Source organism: Brienomyrus brachyistius, chromosome 2, assembly GCF_023856365.1.
Source record: "Brienomyrus brachyistius isolate T26 chromosome 2, BBRACH_0.4, whole genome shotgun sequence".
NCBI classification, from domain to species: domain Eukaryota; kingdom Metazoa; phylum Chordata; class Actinopteri; order Osteoglossiformes; family Mormyridae; genus Brienomyrus; species Brienomyrus brachyistius.
The window spans coordinates 23,626,645-23,647,614 of NC_064534.1; the positions used below are offsets into that span (position 1 = coordinate 23,626,645).

At 41.1% G+C, this 20,970-nt stretch overlaps 1 protein-coding gene across 2 annotated transcripts in view; it reads right to left on the bottom strand.

Annotated features, from left to right (window-relative positions):
- tmem8b (transmembrane protein 8B) overlaps nt 1-15,603 on the bottom strand; it is a 49,876-nt gene extending 34,273 nt beyond the window's left edge. For both annotated transcript variants that reach the window (XM_049001060.1, XM_049001059.1), the window contains exon 1: nt 15,419-15,603. In XM_049001060.1, coding sequence (XP_048857017.1) covers nt 15,419-15,503 — 85 coding nt within the window. In that variant the 5' untranslated portion in view covers nt 15,504-15,603. The remainder of the gene's footprint in view (nt 1-15,418) is intronic.
- Nucleotides 15,604-20,970: the final 5,367 nt, after the last annotated feature.

The following is a 20,970-nucleotide window of genomic DNA, read 5'->3' on the forward strand; positions in this document are numbered from 1 at the left end:
ACACCCCCAGACTTCTGTATTTAATTCCTGTCATGCCTTTGTTTGTGTGGAGTCTGCGTATTCTCTCCATGTGAGTTTCCTCCTCCAGAGTTCAAAAGGCACAGGATTAAGGTGAATTATTCTCACTATATGGTAATATTATTGCTCTCTGGCTTAGTGAGCATATGCATATATCCTGTGATTGAATCTGATTGTTATACAGTATAAAAAATTGAATAAAACATAAAGAATGGATAAAAAAATAAAAGTATTCCTTGTGTCAGATCTTCATTTGAATCTAATTTGGTCAGTTTGAGGGGTCTTTCTCCTCAGACACTCATTGGCTAATTTAGTAGATAAGCCTGCTTGTGATCCCAAACAGCCTGTTCTTCTAAACAGCCAATCATGTGACTGAAACAGATTGGAAATACACAGCAAGCACTTACCATCATGCTTAGCATTATGTCATTTGATCTAAGTGATTTTAAAAGCAGGCTGATTGTAGGTGCCAGATGTGCTGGTTCTGGCATGTCAGAAAGCCCTCCTGGCACTTCTCAGATAATGGTCTGATAAATGAACAATTTCCAGGCAGCAAAAATATCATGTAGTACAACAGCGGTGTGCTGGAAGGCATCTGTGAATGAACTGAAGTGGTTCTAGGGACAAAAGGGGGTCCTACCCGATATTATGGAGTACCTAATAAAGTGGCCGCTATGCATATATTGTGGATTTTTATGAAAAGAATGCAAGAATGCCAATCATTCTAAAGGAGCCCACATGTAAGAATATGTACTATAAAAGATATGTTTAAAATTAAACAGAAAGACAGCAGTATTGGAGAATGAGCATTTTATAACTGGATGGTCATCATAATGCATATTATCGGTTACTCCTAATGAGAAACATTTAAAAAATGCAAAAGTAATTTGCAACATAGGTGGCAATTGATAGGAGTACTACAGGTGTGAGGCAACAATGCTGCCCACTGAGGCAGTCATCTCTGCCATTCTAAGGGCACCATGATGATTTAATACTGAACTTTTCAGTTCCAGCATACATCCTTAGAAAGGACTTTACTTTGTCATCAAACGAGACATTCTGATTACTCAATTATTTCAATTCATTATCTGAAGCTCTTAGATGTCCAATAAATCCCTATTCAAACTCATGGCTGCTATAATAAAATTAATAGATACACATTTTTCTCAAATTGATTTAGTTGAAAGCTAAAATGGGTCATTTGAAAGACCATTTTTTTCAGTATCAATCTATTAATTCTCCCCTTTATGTGGCCTTTTATGTGGAGTTTTCTAATTTTCTTAAAGAAGCTGAAAGAAGTCAAGTGGGCTTTATTGTCATACCAGCCATATGTACTGTAGCAGGAGATAAGATCCCCCAGGACCACAATGTGACATGCAAACAGCAAGTGACAAAGGGAGGCACACGCAATAGTTCAAAACACAGGACAGTACAAGAGATAAATGCAGGAAATTAAGCTATGAAAACACTTTTTAACAAAACACTGTCTAATCAATTAAAATGAATTCACAGAAAATGTTTGTTGACAGGAATGAGTTATTGCCAGCAGATAATGAGTAATACTGAAGGTATAAATAATTAGCCAGGAGAGTTTCCTGTTCGGTTTCCTGTGGCTCTCTACCTGCCTGTTCTCTCCTTACAGTTTCCTCGTCTGGTTTGTGGATCATGATCGGCTTATTTGAGTTATGTTTCTGCTTTGTATAATTTAATTAATTCTCCTTGTTCATCCAGTGTCATGAGATTGGTTACTCTCAGCCTCAACTTAATTAGCCTGTTTCTTTGTTCACTACACTTCTGCTTTGTATTCACCCCCCACGCCCCCAGATCCCAGATTTGGCATAGTTCCCATTGACCTGGGAAAACCCTGGCTGTCTGTAACCCAGAATTTCTCAAACCGACCATCGGGGAGCCCCAGACAGTACATGCTTTTGCTTCCTCCCAGCTCCCAGTAGGAGCAAAAATGTAGACTGTGATGCAGGAAGCAGGAAGGGAGCAAAAACATGGTCAGTCTAAGGGTCCCCAAGGATTGGGTTCGGAAACACTGCTGTAGCCCAAGTGCTGACAGCGCCAATTAAAATCATCTTCCAACTGGGAAAGGCATCCGTGGGTAAGAATCTTTTCTCAGCAGGTGCTAACCTGGGTCAACTTGCCTGTTTATTTGCTTTTCATTTTTGCTCATTACTTTCCATGTTTTGCAGTTAATACAGCATTCAGAATTATTGGCCAGTCTTGCCCATTAAGTCCTTGTGTCTAACTTGGCATGACATCTAAATGTCAATATCAAAGAAATACACTAGTTTGCAACTTACCATAGTACTGGGGCAAAGCAAAAACAAACAAAAAAAAAATTAAAAGAAAGCCAGACTTTTGACAGATGAATACCTGTGAATCTTCTTCTCTATATATGTAGAAATTGCATGTCCTTCCTATGTTCATGCAGAGTTTCTCCATGTATGCCTGTTTCCTTTTGGTACCTCAAAACATGCAATTTGAGGAAATTATTGTCTGTAAGTTGGCCACAGTACATGTTTGTGTGTTGGCGTGCGTTTCCAGCAAGGGACTGGAATCATGTGGAAGCTGCTCTCCAGTCTTATAGGTTTCATTCTACACTCCGGCTCTGTGTGTCTGGAGTTCGAAGTCTCAGCATAAGCTTACTTCTGTTTCCTACTTCAGTCCAAGAACATCTGGTTAACTTTAATTGTTGAGTTCCAAATTGCCTGTAATGTGCGACTGTGTATTTGTGTCCCATTTAATGAACAAGGCCTTGTGTCTAATCCTTCCTGAGATAAGCTACAGGTTCACCTCACCCCTCTACCACATAATTGGTGACAGTAAAAAATGGATGGATGGATTTAATCTATGACTGCACAGAGTATAAGAGATATCCACCTTGTGATATATTCCTGTGATACAACACAGATTTTTAGAGCAGCATGATAAAAATTCCCTTAGTTCTTGGTAGAATTCACAAACAGCTAGCAAAAGCAACAAGAAATCCTGTAGTTGACCACAGATCCTGTTGTGCTTGGTGTGTCTCTTTTTTTCTATTTTTTTTGCTGGATTACGCCTATTAAACCAGTTAACAAATCAAGGATTAGGGGAAATAGACAGAGTGATATTAGTATTGAACCCTCCTTCCTCCAGTGTTCAGTGTTCAATTCCAGCCTCCGCCCTGCCTGCGTGTGGAATTTGCATGCTTTCCCCGCGCTGCCCAGGCGTTCTGCCATAGTCCAAAAACATGCCATTAAGTAAATGCACCAAACCGCACTCCTGGGATCCTTGCCGCACATAAAAGGATCAATCTTGCTAAATAAAGCACGCAAGACGTAACTGCCTGGATTCTTGGTCATAATTGTTGTGATGCTCTCCGTTATTTTTTTGTTCGCTTCTTCTAATCACTGAGTTATTTGGCTTTTCCCTGATGTTTGCCTCCTCACACATTCCTGACGTCCCTCATGTAGGAGGATTCAGCATGGAGTGAGAGTCTCACCCACTATCGCCTGCCTCCTCCAGGTTCCTTCATCCCTCATTGCTATTCCTGTTTCCCTATCTCTTCCTGTTTGCTGTTTTCACTGTATATCTTCCTTCTCCCCTGGTTCATTAAATGGACCACCTACCTTTACCTGTATGTCTCTGTACACACACCCTGCCACCAGTAGTAAAAATATTCAGCACAGTACTGAAAGAAGTGCAGAGGAGCTGGTTTATGCTTTAGTCTACATTGGATTATCCTCCACACGCAAAGCAAACTAAACAAAGCATTTATAAAATATCATAGATAAAAGTAACATTTTTCTTACAAAGAATAAAAGGTAGTAATCCTTCTTTTATACATATGCAGTGCAGTATGGTCATAACCCGACAGTGATTTAGTGGACACAGAATAATTAACCACTGCTTTTATCTAGGAAACCAGATTTATTCAGAAGTGTACTTTGATTTAGAACCTCATCATAAGATTAAACTATTATTTTGAGAACAGTTATCCTTTATTCTTTATAACTAATAATATCCGGCAATTCACCTTCCAGCCACTTATCCTGTTCAGGGAATGTCTAGGGCACGAAGCAGGGGTACAGCCTGAATGGGATGCCAGTCCCTGGTAGTGAACACCCACACTGCAACTGAAAGATGTCACTTACTGTAACTGCACACACTGCAACTTAAAGATGTCACTTAACCTTTAGACTTTAGGGGAAAATACGCATGACCAGAGAAGAACATACTAAAATCCACACATACAGGGTGGAGTCAGGGTTTGGATCCATAATCCACTGAGCCCTCATGCCACCCCATAACTGGCAAAATCTGATATATACATATTTAAAGGCAAAAAAGTCTAGAGTATGTTCTACTTAAAATAAATAGTGAAAACACGTATAAGCTTCTTTGAATGGCTGGAAAAAGATAGCAAAAGTACAATGCTGTATGCAAATGGAATCTGTCCTTCAAATGTAATGTTCGTAATTGGAGGATTTTTTCAGACAGCAGTCTGAAATAATGTTTCCAAGTCATTAGCACCTGTTAAAGTGCAAAGCACTCTTTCAAGGTTTAAAAATTCACACTGACATGCTGGAGTACATCTTATTATCGAGACAGGTTTCATTATTTTACACTATTCATTTAAATAATGCCAAAGCTTCAAATCCATTAATCACAATCGGAGCATTTTTTAACAAAAGAAAGTGAATGAATTGTGAAACCCAGACTAAAGGATGCACCTATGCTCCCAAGAGAGGGAGGAATTGTCTGGAAGAAGACGGGAAAAGCAGAAGGATATTTTAAAACAAGCAGCACTGAGGTCTTGCAAACTGTACAGCTTGTGGCAGCACTGGAGGCTGGTAGCAAATCACGCAGATCCTGACTTCAGACTCCTTCATTCCTCATGCGACAAGGTCATGGCTTCACATTGTAAAGCCTCTCTGACAGGCAGCGATCTGCTTTAACAAAGCATTCCTGCTGCACCTTTCAGTTCGGCTGCCTGTCTCTGCAGTGTTCTGAGGCCATTAACGATGTACATTCCTCCCACCTGCAGGCTTCTGACAGATGCTTATGAAGACACCATTCAGGAGCCAGAAGCCTTGACCAGAACCACTCATGTTTCTCATCAGAATTCAAATACCCTCCCCCCTCCCCCCACCATCCACCAATTATGTGGATTCTGACACATCCTGTCTATAGCACAGCTGTATATATAATTATTAAAAATCAATGTGATGTACTGTTGTGAAGTTTTGTTTTTCCAGAATCTGCCTTTATTTTGGTAAAATATTCCTCCATTCCTTCATTTTTAATTTGTTGATTTTTCCATTATGTTGATTTGAAACACATTTAAGTCTGAAAAGATGTAGATTGCTTAAAATTCAATGGATGTCTTCATTTCCAGCATATCATGTAAATTGAAGGAATGGGTGACGTGTCCATCTCGAGTGTTCGACATTACATCTGGAGCTAAATAACTGGAATAGCACTCGCTGCAAAATTTCCACACAAGATTGACATGCATTTGATAAGTGCCTTGCTGAAAGGTGGTGGATCTGCTGGCATTCAAACCTGCAACACATTATTCACAAATTTACCATTACACTTCCTGATGCCCTAGGGTTATAGTATAAGTAATGTAAGTGAAATAGGTTATAGATTAACCTCCCGGTAAGACAGCTGTTATTGATTTTTCTGGGCAAACTGCACCCTGAAATATTATTTCTTTTCAGTGTCTTGTTTGCCACACATTTGAATTGGAATTCTGAGCAATTTTGCTTCTCGGTTGAACTATTAATTTGGCAGAATGTTAATTTATTCCTGTGATTGTTACGGTTCTGCAACCCTGTACTGGAGAAGCAGCTTGTTGCCACATGACACAAGCAGTGAATCCCAGGTAGCGTTATAAACTGCTTGAAAATTTTGACTGGAATTATACATCAGTGATCTGGCAGCCCCCAGCGCATTGTGTCAGCATAATTTATTTCATGAACCAGAGATAGTGATGAAATTCTTGAAATATAAAGCCCAGAGAGAGATTTATATAATTCTCAAGATAATTGTTGAAGTGTACTCAATACATATTTATGTATTTATTTATAAGTCTGACATTTGGTGTGTAGTGATTTGGAGTGCAGATGTCAAGTCGATACTGTCTTGCTGATTCCCTAAAAGCACAAAGCTGAGCAGGTTCCAGTCCATGCCTGAAGCCCGTCTAACTGGGCTGCTGAACCCTTTAGTGAAATAATGCATCACTGCTGCAGACGTTCTTTGGGTGTTCTCCTTATTGTAAGCATTTTAAATTTTAAAAATGCTTATATGTTTTTGTTTTGGTTTTCCTTCAAACCCATTTGTGACACACATGGGTTTATGTAAAAACCAGGCCAGCTAATACACTTAATATGGCCATCGATAATTAATTTGCAATCAGTCCAGGTCCAAGTACAGGTACAGAAGAAGCCTTCAGTTTTCCCCGTACCCCATCTTACTCTCCTATGATACATAAGGAGGTAAAAATGATGCTTTGGGTCAGAGCACTGGGACTTTAGTACTTTTCCTTACAATCAGCTACTTATCTGTTACCCATAGAGCAATTTTCAGGGTTAAGGACTTTGCTGAACAGTTATATAATCCCTCTACCTGCCATGGGATTCAAACTGGCAACCTTTCCTTCCTAACAAATTGGTTGGGTAATATCAAGTATGCATATCAAGTATAATAAAGGTTTAATAGTGATATTATTCATATATTCTGTAGGGCCACTTTGGACAATGATGCAACACTCATCAATAAGAACTGCATCATGGTACAAGTAGAAAGGTACTGATTGTTTTTTGTGTATTTATGCCTTTCAGCACTGTGTTCCCTGGTTTCCATCCAAAACCTTCAGGCTTAGTGGACAAGGAAGGCAGATCCTTGTTTGCTGAAACTGTTTATATATATTTTTTTAATTCATGGAATGTAATATATAAAAAGCTTATTGCACTAACACAGCTAAAATGACGTCTGCTATCTGCTATGTCTTTGTTTACTGAGGATGACGTTTTTATAACCCTAACTCTGCAGCTACATACAATGGGATGCCTTTTCTTTCCTTAAACTGATTAGCTAAATCCAAATGAATATTGCATTTTCTCTGCTCCTGCAGGGGACGTCACACTTGGATGGCTGCAATTTTCAAAGCCAGTTAAGGGTTAAGAAGCTCTACTGGGTAAGGTGGATAAAGGCAAACTGGGACAATTTTTGACATTTTACTTTGTCTCTCACTTTAAAAATATAACACTAATTATAAATATTAAAACAAAAAAACTATTGCAATAAGCTCAAAAACCAAACTTAAGTTAATAGACCGCGGAGGTGTAAAGATATGGAGTATCAAATATTTAAATGTCCCAGTTCATCCTTTGTCTCACCTACCCAATATTCACCCTACATAAACAGCTTAGTTGGAGAGTTTGGTACCCCCAAGCAATGCCTCAAGGCTCATCTGTTCCAGGAACACCTGTACTAGCCTGCGCTGCTCTATCTTCCCTGAATGCTCTTAGCATTGCACTTTGTCTGCTGATTCGAATACTTGTCTTACTAGGTTCTTGCTTTGTTTGAAAGGTGTTTTATAGCTCTTGCTCCAATACTGCTTACACTTGTCATTCACTGGAAGCTGAACCTAGCTGCACTTATGCCCACTTGACTCCTTGACAGCTTTTTGTTTGTAATGTACTATCTACCTCATTTGTACATCGCTTTGGTCTGACGCATCTGCTAAAGAAAGTGAGCGTGAATGTTTTGTTGCTTCCTAGCTTCAAGCCTTGCAGTGAATGAATTCTTCATTCAGTTCCTGGATGTGCTCCTAGCCCATTGTTCTCCTGGTGGTCTCTCTGCTCAGTGCTAGAACATTTCTTGATTTTTGCATCCTGACTTTAAGACATTTTTATGCTTTATACTGGTTTCTGTCTCCTGGTCCTATCTGAGCCATCATATCTAGATTGTACTGTGTTTCATAATTCCCAATTCCTTCTTTTCTAGGTCGACACGTCATCCTAATTCCCTTTTCTATATTCGATCGTCTTATACTGCAGCTTCTAGTTTTTCACCTGGGTCCATCCTTGCATCCAAAACCTTCATGTACAAAAGAACGTAGAGAACGGTTGCAATAAGCAAAAAACACCATTTGCAAACTAGCTATAGCAGGTATGGGGTGGCATGGATTTACATGAAACAGGGCTATTCTCCTGCATATGCAGCAGTGTATCTATCTGCAAATCGTTATTTTCAGGAGAATTATGCACCAAAGCTAAGGTGGTCCAGGAATGGTTCCACAAATATGACAATGAATTCAGCTTAATGTAATAGCCTGCATCGCCACTAAATGCTAGTCCACCAGAACATCCGAGGAATGAGATGGAACAAGCTGTTCATTATGGAGATCCACCACCAAATAACGCAAAACAATTCTGAGAAGCCCTGGAGTCAGCATGGACCAGCATCCCCATGGAAAATTTCAACCTTATTAAGTCCAAGCCCTGACAAAATGAGGCCACTTTGAGGGTAAAAAGAAGTGCAACCAATACTAGGAAGGTTCTCCTAATATTTTACACACCCAGTGGATTAATTCTTGTTACGCCTTGTCCATCATGTCCGTCTGACCCTCCTGTCTACTTTCTGAGGTGTCCCAAGCCAGGCTGGATCCACCCAAAAGACTCAGAATGGGACCCTCTGGGCCTTGCCCTAAGTCCCGCTCCGTGGGTCCCTGCCTCAGCCCAAAATCTGCACCAACCCCATCCTAAGTCCTGGGGTCAGCTGAGAAGGGGTCCTGCAGCGCCCTCCTATTCCAGCCCTGCAGTTCCCTCAGCCCCCTCCAGCTCCTGCCCTGCAGTTCTCTCAGCACCCTCCTGCTCCTGCCCTGTATTTCCCTTGGCGCTCTCCTGCTCCTGCCCTGTGGTTCTCTCAGCGCCCTCCTGCTCCTGCCCTGTATTTCCCTTGGCGCTCTCCTGCTCCTGCCCTGTGGTTCTCTCAGTGCCCTCGTGCTCCTGCCCTGTGGTTCTCTCAGAGCCCTCCTGCTCCTGCCCTGTATTTCCCTTGGCGCCCTCCTGCTCCTGTGGTTCTCTCAACATCTTCCTGCTCCTGCTCTTTAGTTCCCTTGGCGCTCTCCTGCTCCTGCCCTGTCATTCTCTCAGCCCCCTCCAGCTCCTGCCCTGCAGTTTTCTCAGCACCCTCCTGCTCCTGCCCTGTATTTCCCTTGGCACTCTCCTGCTCCTGCCCTGTGGTTCTCTCAGCGCCCTCCTGCTCCTGCCCTGTGGTTCTCTCAGCACCCTCCTGCTGCTGCCCTGTGGTTCTCTCAGCGCCCTCCTGCTCCTGCCCTGTGGTTCTCTCAGCCCCCTCCTGCTCCTGCCCTGTACCTGTAGTTCCCTTGGTGCTCTCCTGCCCTGTGGTTCTCTCAGCGCCCTCCTGCTCTTGCCCTGTAGTTCCAATGGCGCTCTCCTGCTCCTGCCCTGTGGTTCTCTCAGCCCCCTCCAGCTCCTGCCCTGCAGTTCCCTTGGCGCTCTCCTGCCCTGTGGTTCTCTCAGCGCCCTCCTGCTCCTGCCCTGTAGTTCCCTTGGCGCTCTCCTGCTCCTGCCCTGTGGTTCTCTCAGCGCCCTCCTGCTCCTGCCCTGTGGTTCTCTCAGCGCCCTCCTGCTCCTGCCCTTTAGTTCCCTTGGCGCTCTCCTGCTCCTGCCCTGTGGTTCTCTCAGCCCCCTCCAGCTCATGCCCTGCAGTTCTCTTGGCTCTCTCCTGCTCCTGCCCTGTGGTTCCCTCAGCGCCCTCCTGCTCCTGCCCTGTAGTTCCCTTGGTGCTCTACTGCTCCTGCCCTGTGGTTCTATCAGCGCCCTCCTGCTCCTGCCTTATGATTCCCTTGGTGTCCTCTGGCCCTGCTGGAGGCCTGGACAGACCCTGCCTCACTGATGAATGGGCCCAGAAGGATCCGCGTCCCAAGGTTTGCTGCCCAGTTCCCTAGAGTCCCCTGTTGCCCTCTTCTGTATTTACATTACTGTCACCGCAGTTCCTCTACCTGTCCACCCGGTCCTGGGATGCATCTTGTTGGGTGTCCTCTCTGCTGCCCCTGGTTTTGCCTTTGTCTGTTTCATGCCCCTAGTTGTGTGGGGTTTCTTGTCCTATGTCCTGGGTTTTGTCCATCTGGTGTCCCCAGGTATGGTTTGTTCAGTTTGTCTTGGTCTCCATCTATATGGCTTCCTTGTCTCAGTTAATGTTTGTTCTTGCATTCATTCACCTTGGTCACCTCCCCTGTTTGCCCTTCCCTTTGGGGGAGGGTGATGTTATGTTCTGCCCATCATGCCCGCCTGACCCTCCTGTCTTCTCCCTAATGTGGCCCTGATGAGCCACGCCTGTTAAAAAAATCACCTCTATAAAATGTCAAAGATCTAACTGACAGGTGAAACATCTCAAACCAAAATTAGCCATCTGCTAATTTTAGAGCTAATTTGTTTACTGAGAATGGAAAATGTAGTAATTATCCAGTATGGAATTGCAGTTTTAGCCTGGTGCCTGTGCCAGAAGGCGATATATGTGATACCAATCATGGGATGGGCACCTCCAAAACAATTTAAGTGACCTACAGTTGTTATAAAATAAGCATGTCCCCCTGTTCAAATCAATCTGAATGTTTTTGGCATGACATCACATGACATGTCTTGTTTTTCAGCGCAACAATCAGCACTGAGCAGCATTTAACTAGATGATTATGTAGAATTAGCTGCTTTTGTTTTTATAAAAATAAATTATTTTGCAATCAGTATTAAAAGCCCTGTTACCTGGGATAGGATTTAGGCACTGCCCCCACAATACATACAAATGTTATACATATAACATAGAAGCACTGATTTATAACATAGCTGCGCCCCACAGAAAACGAATTTGTAATATCCGCTTAGAAACATTTAATTACTCTTCCACTGGATAAATGGTAAAGCTATTAATTATCTCCTGTGTATTCAGTCAATGTCCGAAACTTGCTTGAAAAATACAGAACATTAAGGGAAATGTAACAGACTCATTATACTGAAATCAGACTTGCTTGGTGTGGCCCAGTGGTTCACAGGGTCATCACTAGAGCCTTATAATCCCACGGATGTTCGGATGGTCACATCCCCAGCTCTGTGTGGAGTCTGCATATTCTCCCTGTGCTTTCTTAGCTTTTCTTTGGGCAGCTCCAATTTTCTCCCGCAGCAAAAACCATGCAATGAGGACATTATGTGTCTGTAAATTGACCATAACATAGTTATGTGTGAGCCCTGCAGTGGACCGAAATCTCATCCAAGGTGTCTCCTGCTTTCTGCCCTGTATTTCCCGGGATATGTGCCAAATTTGGTGGAATCCTGTATTGGCTAAATGGGAATGGATATTGAATGAATTGTAAAGGCCTAACATAAACACAGAAACTACAGAAAGTTTCCCTTTAATTTTCCCATCCGCCCATTTACTGAAACCACTTGTCCTGTTCAGGGTCACAGGAGTCCAGAGTCTAACCTGGAGGATATGGGAGCAAGTCAGAGAACAACCCCGGATGGGGTGCCAACCATTTAATTTTTAATGTATCTATTATTAAGTAGATGCTTTTATCAAAAGTGAAGTACAGTTGAGAAAGCAGGCACTGGAGAAACTGGGAGCTAAGGGCTTTGCTCAGGAGTCCAATGGTGAAATCACTCTGACACTTACAGGATTTGAACTAGCAACCTTCCGATCAGAGGTATGGAAACCTATCCAGCAGAGCCACATACCACCCAAAGTCTTGTTCCAGCCCTAGTTTCCCCTATATAGTGATACCAATGGGCTTGTCATACATTTAAGTAGCAAATGATTTTGTCCAGAATATACAAGAGAACAAGCAGGGTTAGTCAGGAGGAATTGGGGTTAAAGGCCTTGCTCAAGGGCAAAGGAGTGAAACCTCTCCATAAGCCATTGGATGTGAACCAACAACCTTCCAGTCACAGGAACATTATGTAAACCCACAGAGCCACAAAACACCACCCACTCATTACTAAATATTATTTTTAAATTTTGCTAATAAAATATTTGCTTTTTAATCATATACTGGCAAAAGAACCATCATTTGTGTCTTTGAGTATTGTTCCTAATGAAATAAAAGAATAATGAAATCTATCACAATACCTAAAATGTAATTTAAGTTGTCAAAATCCATTCCAAAACTAAAATTTCACTGAGAATTAGGTCATAGATAGGCCAAAATAAATTTGCAAGTCCTGTTGCTGGTCTGAAATGATCAGAGTAGTACAGTTATACTGTATTTTTCTGGCTGTTTTATAAAGGTTTTTAGCACACAAATGCCAAGTTTACAGACAAAAATTAACCTTGTTTTTTAAATCTTCATTATGATTAAACATTTTGGATAATTACAGGTACACAGTGAAACTGCCAGTTTTTCTAACTTCTAATTGTTTAAAAAATACTGAGTGATACCTAAACCTGTGCCCTTGCTTCTGGGTCTCATTTCTCCCTCTAACCAGACCTGTCCGCACCCCAGAGTACATATCATGTTGTTAATTCATTGTCAAAGCCCAGGCCATTGGTACCACTTGTTCTGGTCATCTGCTTCAGGCAAATGCTTATTCTACCATATGTCACACGCAAAGCAAAGCAAAATGCTAAACAGGATATCTCATATAAATGTAGGCAACCCCTACAGAGCCAATCAGCACAGTTGACTTTGTTTTGGGCTGCATCAGGGTTATGCAACCCTAATTGTGAATGCTGCTATCCAGCAGGTTTTCTTATCCTACCAGATGAGTTACTATCAGCCTGAGATCCGGTGTGGTTCATCAGTGACCAGGTAGGATAGAAACCCTGCTGGATACCGGCACTCCAGGATCAGGGTTACCCACCCCTGGGCTACATCACAGATGTGTTATGCCCTGCCAGTTATGTTTGCCTGACCGCCCTGTCTCCACCCTGTCATGGCCCTGATGAGCCTTGCCTGTTGCTTGTTACCCCTCATTAGTCTTTGTATTTAAGTGCCTGTTTGTCTCATCAGCCCCAGTCTGGTCATTGACATTGCTCCTCCTGTCTGCCTATGTCATTCCCCATACTAGCTTTCTTGTTTTGACCCCCCTCGGTCTCGTTTGTTTCCCTGCTCCCATTCAGTTAATAAAACCCTTTTTTTGCCTAACACCTGCCTTTGAGTCCTTCGTCCCACATGCTGTGACAAGATGTACTGTAAGCGAGTACATGGTACAAATAATCCAGACTACCTTTAATTTTAATTTTTAAAGCAGCAAAATCTCATGTCCACCACGGAATTAGTTTGCAGATGACAGTCACAACACTTTAAAAAAAAAAACAACAATGGTAATAAATGTAGAAGTTAATGCAGACTACTATTTAATGCCTTGCTTTCACTAGTACATATTTACTTTCTGTGTTAGCACTGAAGTTTATATATGTTGCGTTTTCATAATGCTGTGTGCAAAATTACAAAAAACAGAGACGAAAAATATTGTTGGAAAACAGCCTGAAAAATTATATAGTGACTTCTATTTTTGTAGGTGAATGCAGGAGTTTATAAGTGTGACCTGGCATTTGTTTTATTTGAAATGACATCCGTCCAGTATAGGGTAGAAGAACATAAAACCAGTTCCTGGTATAAGTCTGACTGTGAAAGAAACTTAGTACAACAAGATGAAACTCATGCCACATGGGGAGAACATGCAAGCTTCATGCCACGTGGGGAGAACATGCAAGCTTCATGCCACGTGGGGAGAACATGCAAGCTTCATGCCACGTGGGGAGAACATGCAAGCTTCATGCCACATGAGGAGAACATGCAAGCTTCATGCCACATGAGGAGAACATGCAAGCTTCATGCCACGTGGGGAGAACATGCAAGCTTCATGCCACGTGGGGAGAACATGCAAGCTTCATGCCACATGAGGAGAACATGCAAGCTTCATGCCACATGAGAAGAACATGCAAACTTCACACATAGAGCAAGGGCACTATTCAAACACCCAAACCTCAAGGTATGAGGCCACAGTGCCTAAAACTGCATGGCTGTGCAGCTGTATATTTACTATAGTAGACTTATTTTAGGTAGGGTAATTGGTGATTCATTCTTAGCCTTGAAATCATTAGGAATTTATATTAAGTGGTTTGTAAAAGACAAGAGTAAAAAAAGAGTATTATATTATACACACAATTGTGTGTTTTATTGATTTTTTTATGTGTTCCTTTGTTTCCAGAAGCACCTTGGTGGTAAACATTAATTTTATATTTTAATACAAACCAAAGAAAATCACCGTATTTGGCGATGCTCTCACCGGAAGTATTAATATTAAAACTGAAAAAAATTTAGTTGTATAAAAGTCAAAAGAAAAACCAGGCTGTTTATTCTGGCTGCTCTTGAGTCAGCTCCTGACAGAAATGGCTTGCCTTTTACCTATGATCTAAAGCTTGCACCACAAGCCATCCATCAACTGCTCTTGGAGTGCGTCTATAGCTCTGCACAGCTGCGGGTGCTTTTGTCCTCAGTGGTGATCTATCAAAAATTGTGCTTGATGTAATCTTAAAATAGGACACACATAGAGATAAACCAGATGCATCATGTCCGTATCAGTAAAAAAGATGCATGTGTCTACCCATGTTGAGGTGCTTTAGTTTTACGGAGTTAAGTTGTGGGATTTCGTATTTCTTTGTTATATAGATGTAGATTACGGTATACAATTCAGTTAATTTTAGCTCAGATTAAAGGCGGCTGTAGTGCAGAGCTTCATTAAATAAAATTAAATGCTATTATGCTTTAAGCGTTGTAAAATTATACTGTGCAAAATCCTTTCTATTCTGCATTGGTTTTCTATATAGCCTAAGCCATTTTCGTACGGCTTCACACAAAAACTTTAAAGCAGCGGTTTCTATGACAGCGGTAGCCTACTACACAGAAAGTAATACATCATAATCTACATGTCGTGTGAATATTAATGATATTAATAGTAATACCCACGGAGAAAATCGGTATTTGCACTAAGGTTGGTTTAGTCAACTGAAAATGTTGGTCTTTTGATATTGCCTCCTATTAGCAGAAATCAACGCAAATCCAAGCGGAAGGTCTTAGTATTGATAAAGACAAATTGTTGATGATGGATCGCAATTCTCCAAGGCTTTGAAAGGCTTGGAAAATAAAATGAATTCATTTACGGAATATAGGTAACTATAAGTATGATAATGAATACAGTCAAAACATCCGTATAAATGGAAAGAAAAGCTCGCAAAAATCTTTTCAATATACTGTTTCACAAGTGTACCCAGAGATGCTCCGCTATTACAGCACGATTGTTTTAAATGTTTCAGCACCACTACAAAGGACAGCAGCACCGCAACAAGCCTTGATGGGAATCTTATTCAGTTAATGACTCACCAGCGAGGGAGTAGAGATAGGTGTAAACAAGCAACAGGAATTGCAGTCGAGCCCATTCCATTCTTGCACTCTCCGATCGCCACATTGCGATAAACTAAATGTTTACCTTCAGTTGAACGTGATTTTATATCACTGAGCTAGTCCACATTTTCAGTTACCGCAAAAGACCAGCTGTTCTGGCATGACGTAATTTCGATGGCTGTTCCATTATGGCTCCGCCTTGCTTTGCATTGATTTGACAGTTCATACATTCAGGCCAGTTTCATTGGAGGTTTGTGCCATCAATCATTAACGATGCAGTGTTGGATGCCTAGATTCCGGGGGAGGGAAGCCAGCTTAAATCAAGTAACAGCGTTTCACGAAAATCAGCAATTTGCAATATATCTGCTTTATGACAAAAAGTTCGTTCCTTAAATAAGGATTATATTGACATTTTTGCCAAGATCCCGACGTCCCTGACGAGGTTTATAAAAAACAATTCTGCAACAACATGTACAAGGCTAAAAATGGTAACACGTAAAAATGGAAAACATGGGCGTTCAAATGTGATCAATGATTCAAGCTCATCTTCGTTTTATGCACGACTACAGTTAATTCAAAAAGTTGGCAAATATTTTGTAATGCATTATGCATTGTTAAATTCTCTTCGTGTCATGTTATTACAAGACTAAATTTGCTATAATGATGGTGCTGCTGTATTTTAAATGTGTTATAAAATGTAAATGAACAAACGATCATGTGTGTTTACGTTCTTCGATTTTAAATTACTCTCAAATCGATCTGTGTTGTATGTCGACAGGTGAACTACAACTTTAACTCGCATACTATACATCCCGTTATAATGTTCTCAAAATTCTCTTTCAATAATCATTATCCTGGTTAACGAAGTTTGATTTTCTTTAACTGTTAATGTCGTAGCAGTAATATTTTATTCATGAAAAAAATATTTCTCTTTTGTTTTTATGCCAGTCTCTCAAACATTATTCAAACATTAACTCAACTGCTTGGAAAATCAGTTCTTTGCCATTTATTCAAAAGTCCACCACATGCTCTATAGCTAATTCTTTTACTTCCCATCCTAATTATAAAAACGTTTCAGCGTTTGATTCGAATGAGCATATCGTGTGGTGTTGCCACTTCGACAGAAATGTAGTCATTTGGTGTATATTTCAATAAGTAAAAGTTGCATGCACATGGAAAAAACACCCCTTTCTTTCCACATTATCCTCCTTCAGTGGTTTAATTGGCATCTACCGCTACTCTCCCAGATAAATATCTGTACCATATATGTTCAATTAATGAGGAGGTAAAATGATCTAAATGAAATACAGTACATTTAGTAATCTTAAATTACAATGCATTTGTGAATCACAGAGGCGGCAAGTAAAAGCATTTTTCCTGATATAAAGTGTTATATAAAATCCGAATATGTGACACTGCATACGTTATATTGCCAACAGTATAATGATCTGGCGAGAGAGAATCACAGTGCAGTGGAGCTAGGATTACTTTCCAGAATCACAATCCAAAATTCATGGTGTAAAACGGGCAGTATGTCGTAGGGCAGGTAGAGGTAGTCGATGTGGAAAACAAAAATCCAAAAGAACAAAGGGAAATCTAACATTGGACCACAGCCACAGATTAAATGCGCAATATGCTGAAACACAATAATTTGCAATGAGTTAACTGAACGACTAGGTGCCGTTATTCCATGCCAGCTAACCAAGGTAATGAGCCAGGTGTAGCTGGTGCTCAGGGGAGGCAGAGCAGGAACCAGCTGGGCATAGCTGAATGTATGCTGTGCAGGTGTGACAGCTACATTATTATTATGACATATGAGGATGGCTCCCTTTCAAAATTCCCTCCAAAACAATACCTTTACTAGCTCCAGCATCAAAATGAATCTATTTTAATAGCACTGCATTTTGAATATGAATGCATTTAACAATTCAGTTTAAATACTACTTTGAAAGACATTGAGAATTATTTGAGAAATTGTGCTTGGTTTTTTTAGTTTTTCTAGTTGTTATGACCAGTATATTTTATAGCATTTTCACTTTTTGCGGAAAAACATGACAGCATCATCCATCTTGATCTGAATCTGTAGATTGTTTCTCACTAATTTTATAACCTCCATTAAAATTTTAACAGTGATTAATTAAAACTGAAAAATAATAATGCACATTCATCACGTGTACTCACCACTTGCAAAGTAAAATATGGAGATCAGGCGTGGTGCTCTTTGGATGGCAAGCATGAGCAGGAAGGACACAAATGAATCAGACCAAGAAGCCTAATGTAATGTGTGAGGTGTCAGCGAAATAGAGTTGGCTATCCCCATGTGCTCTGGAGTAAAGCTCCTTAATCAGGAGAGTCTTTCCGACTCTGGAGATCGCCATGTTGAAAGATGTTGGGGGAGATGCTCAAAAGATTATGCCTTACTGACAGACTTGACAGACTTCAATGCTGAAGTAGGGAAGGATGGCCTCGTGGATGTAAACCCATGTTAATGTTAATAAATCTCTGTTCAAGTCATGGATCATAGCAAAAACCATGCTCAAGCACAATGATGTTTATAAGTATATTTTGTGTCAGAGCACCCTAGACCAAAGGTCAATGATCAACTTGTAAACTATGTGTTTTGAACACTAAGGTAAAGCAGAGCTATCTACTGATCAGCAGTAGGTAGTGACTTGGATTTGGCACATGTGGATAAGGTAAGGTGGACTAGGATGACCCACACGTGCAGTCATGGATTGCTGGAAATGTCTGGCTGAAGGTTCAATGTGCATGAACTCAACCTATGCTGCTGGAAAAATATCTGGATGACAAGTAAGCTTGTATAAATCATGTATGAAATGCTAGGAGTTTAAGGAAGCTATGACCTGATGAAAGAGGATTTCAGGACAACACTTTTATCCATGGATCAAATTACTGGGGAGCAAAGGGGAGCTCGGCTCCCCTGAAAATGACAGGGGCTCCCCCCGAAAGCCTCCCCTAAGAAATTGTCCACTTCTGTGTTATATGTTATATTTTATTTTCCCGTGATGCACACCGGAAAATAGATCTCCCACAAAAGTCACTGTGTAATCCGAACCCTACTTCTATGACTCCCAACAGACAGCAGAAATCTATTGACATGCTACAAAAGCTGCAATGAAGGTAGTCACAGAGGTAATGATCACGCATGGGTGGATTTTGGAGAGGTGGTGGAGAGATATTACCAGATGGCCAGGAGGAAGAAGCAGGCAAGAATGTACATCTCTAGAATTCTTTGCTTCCCTGGAAAAGCCTATGCAGGGGTACTGACAAGAAGACTCCAAGCAATGGTTGAATCAAGGATTCAGGAGGAAGAGTGATGATTCAGGCCTGAAAAATAAACTATGCATTTAAACTATTTAGCTGTTTAGTTCCGATGAGCCTGTGTCCACTGTAGTCTCAATTTCTTGTTCTTAGCTGACAGGACAGGAACCTGATGTGCTCTTCTGCTGTCCTGGCCGATCCACCTCAAATTTCAGCATATAGTGCATTCAGAGATATTTTTCTGGTCACCATTGTCCTAAATAATAGCTACGTGAGTTACTTTTGCCGCAGAACTCTCCCATGAATAAAATGTTTCCACCCACAGAATTGCCGCTCAGTGGATGTCTTTTGTATTTCGCACCATTCTCTGCGAACTCTAGAGACTGTTGTGTGTGCAAATCCTATGAGATCAACAGTTGCTGCAATTATCAAATCACCCTATCAGGCACCAACAGCCATGGCGTGGTCAAAGTGACATAGACCACATTTTTCCCCATTCAAATGTTTAATCTGACCCTGAACCGAAGCCCTTGAACTGTACCCACATTATTTAATACATTTGAGCAGCTAGACACTATTGGCCGATTACATATTTTAGGGGGCAGTGTGTGACTCTGTCAGGACTGCTTATGAACAGTAGGTTGCTGGTTCAAAATCTGTGGCTGGTGGAGTGATGCCAGCATTTAACCCAAGTTGGAGCAGGAGGGCTGGACATTGGCTGACCTTGTATTGTAAGTATCTCACTGAGAGACAGATGGGATATGAAAAACCACCCAATTTGCCCATGGAGTTGAATAAAGCATCACTATTCTATTCTACATTCGCATCATGAAGCAGGTGTACAGGTGTTCTTAATAAGGTGGCTAGGTAGCATATTTCCTTCACTGTTAATTTTATTTCTGTGCCTGACTAAATAGTATGTTGAAGTATTAAGTAAGGAATTGATACACTGAACAACTGATGTTTCCTAAAGTTATTTTTTTCCATTATTTCATTTTTTGGATCCTTGTTAAGAACTTGTCTCTGTTCCTCAAGCTTTCGTATTTATTTGTGGTCCACTAGAGGGCAACGCGCGGAAAAAAAAGTCAAATGTTTTTCTGGTTCGCTATGTAAAATATTGTGTTGAGATGCAATCAGTCTAATACACTTGAATGCTGTTTGATGTCTAACACTGCTGTTGATTTGGTCACAACAGAACTTCTTCCAAAGCACCTGACTTGGGCCTCCATGAAGTGATCAAACTTTAAAGCAATTACAGAGGAAGACTTTGGTTTGTACTGTCACTGACTGGTTGCATAATGATTCGATGGCTAGACTGGCTGCAATCTGTTTCAGCCACACCGCAATGACGTCAGACAAATGTAGGGGAATATGTGTCCAAAACGGATATCACACACCCTGCTCAGTAGCTGATTCAGCAGCACTGACAATATTGTCTGTTTCTGTTTTTCTCATAAGTGCATGACTGGTTTGTGTCGCCAACGCAGTAATATGCTATAGCTAGGACATTTAGTGACAAAACAGCACAGGAATGCCTTTATGTATTTTTTATAAAATTTCAAGCTTTGAGCCATGTAGGACCCTTACTGATTTGTCAGCTCTGAATACTAAATGCAAGCAGTACAGTATCTCAGTGGGTAGCACACTTGCCTCACAACCACCTGAATTAGGGGAAGAAATTTCCCCCTTGCTCAGTGTGTGCATATTGTGTGTTCTCCCTGTGTCATGTGGGTCTCCTCGTCCAGTTCAAAGACATTACATTAGGATAATTGGTATCTCTAAATTGCCCATAGTGTTTGACTGTGTTGTATGTTTTCTGGTTTTCCATACTCCTATTTTATGTGTTGCACAGCCTGGGACAGACTCCAGGTCCCTCACACCCTGACCTCTGGTATCTGTTCCTTCAGTTCAATGATGAGGCAGGTTCCTTAAGCGTAAGCAGTTTATTAAGACAGAATGAAGATGGTACAGAAAGATGTTTCACACGGCCGGTTCAGTGTCTGTCTGTGTCTGTCTCTGCCCCCCCGAGGGAAGCAGGCCCTTTATCTATGGTCTTTGTACAGACTTCTGGAGCCAGGGGGTCAGACAGCCTTGGTGAGAGTAAGAGTAAGTTGTATGAGATAGGCAAGGAACATGATGTGCGAGTAGCAAGGACAAAAAGAAATAGAAAAATAAGAAATATGAAAGCTATAAATGAATGAACTAAATGAACATAATTAAATAACTACAAATTAACTAGGGAAATGCCT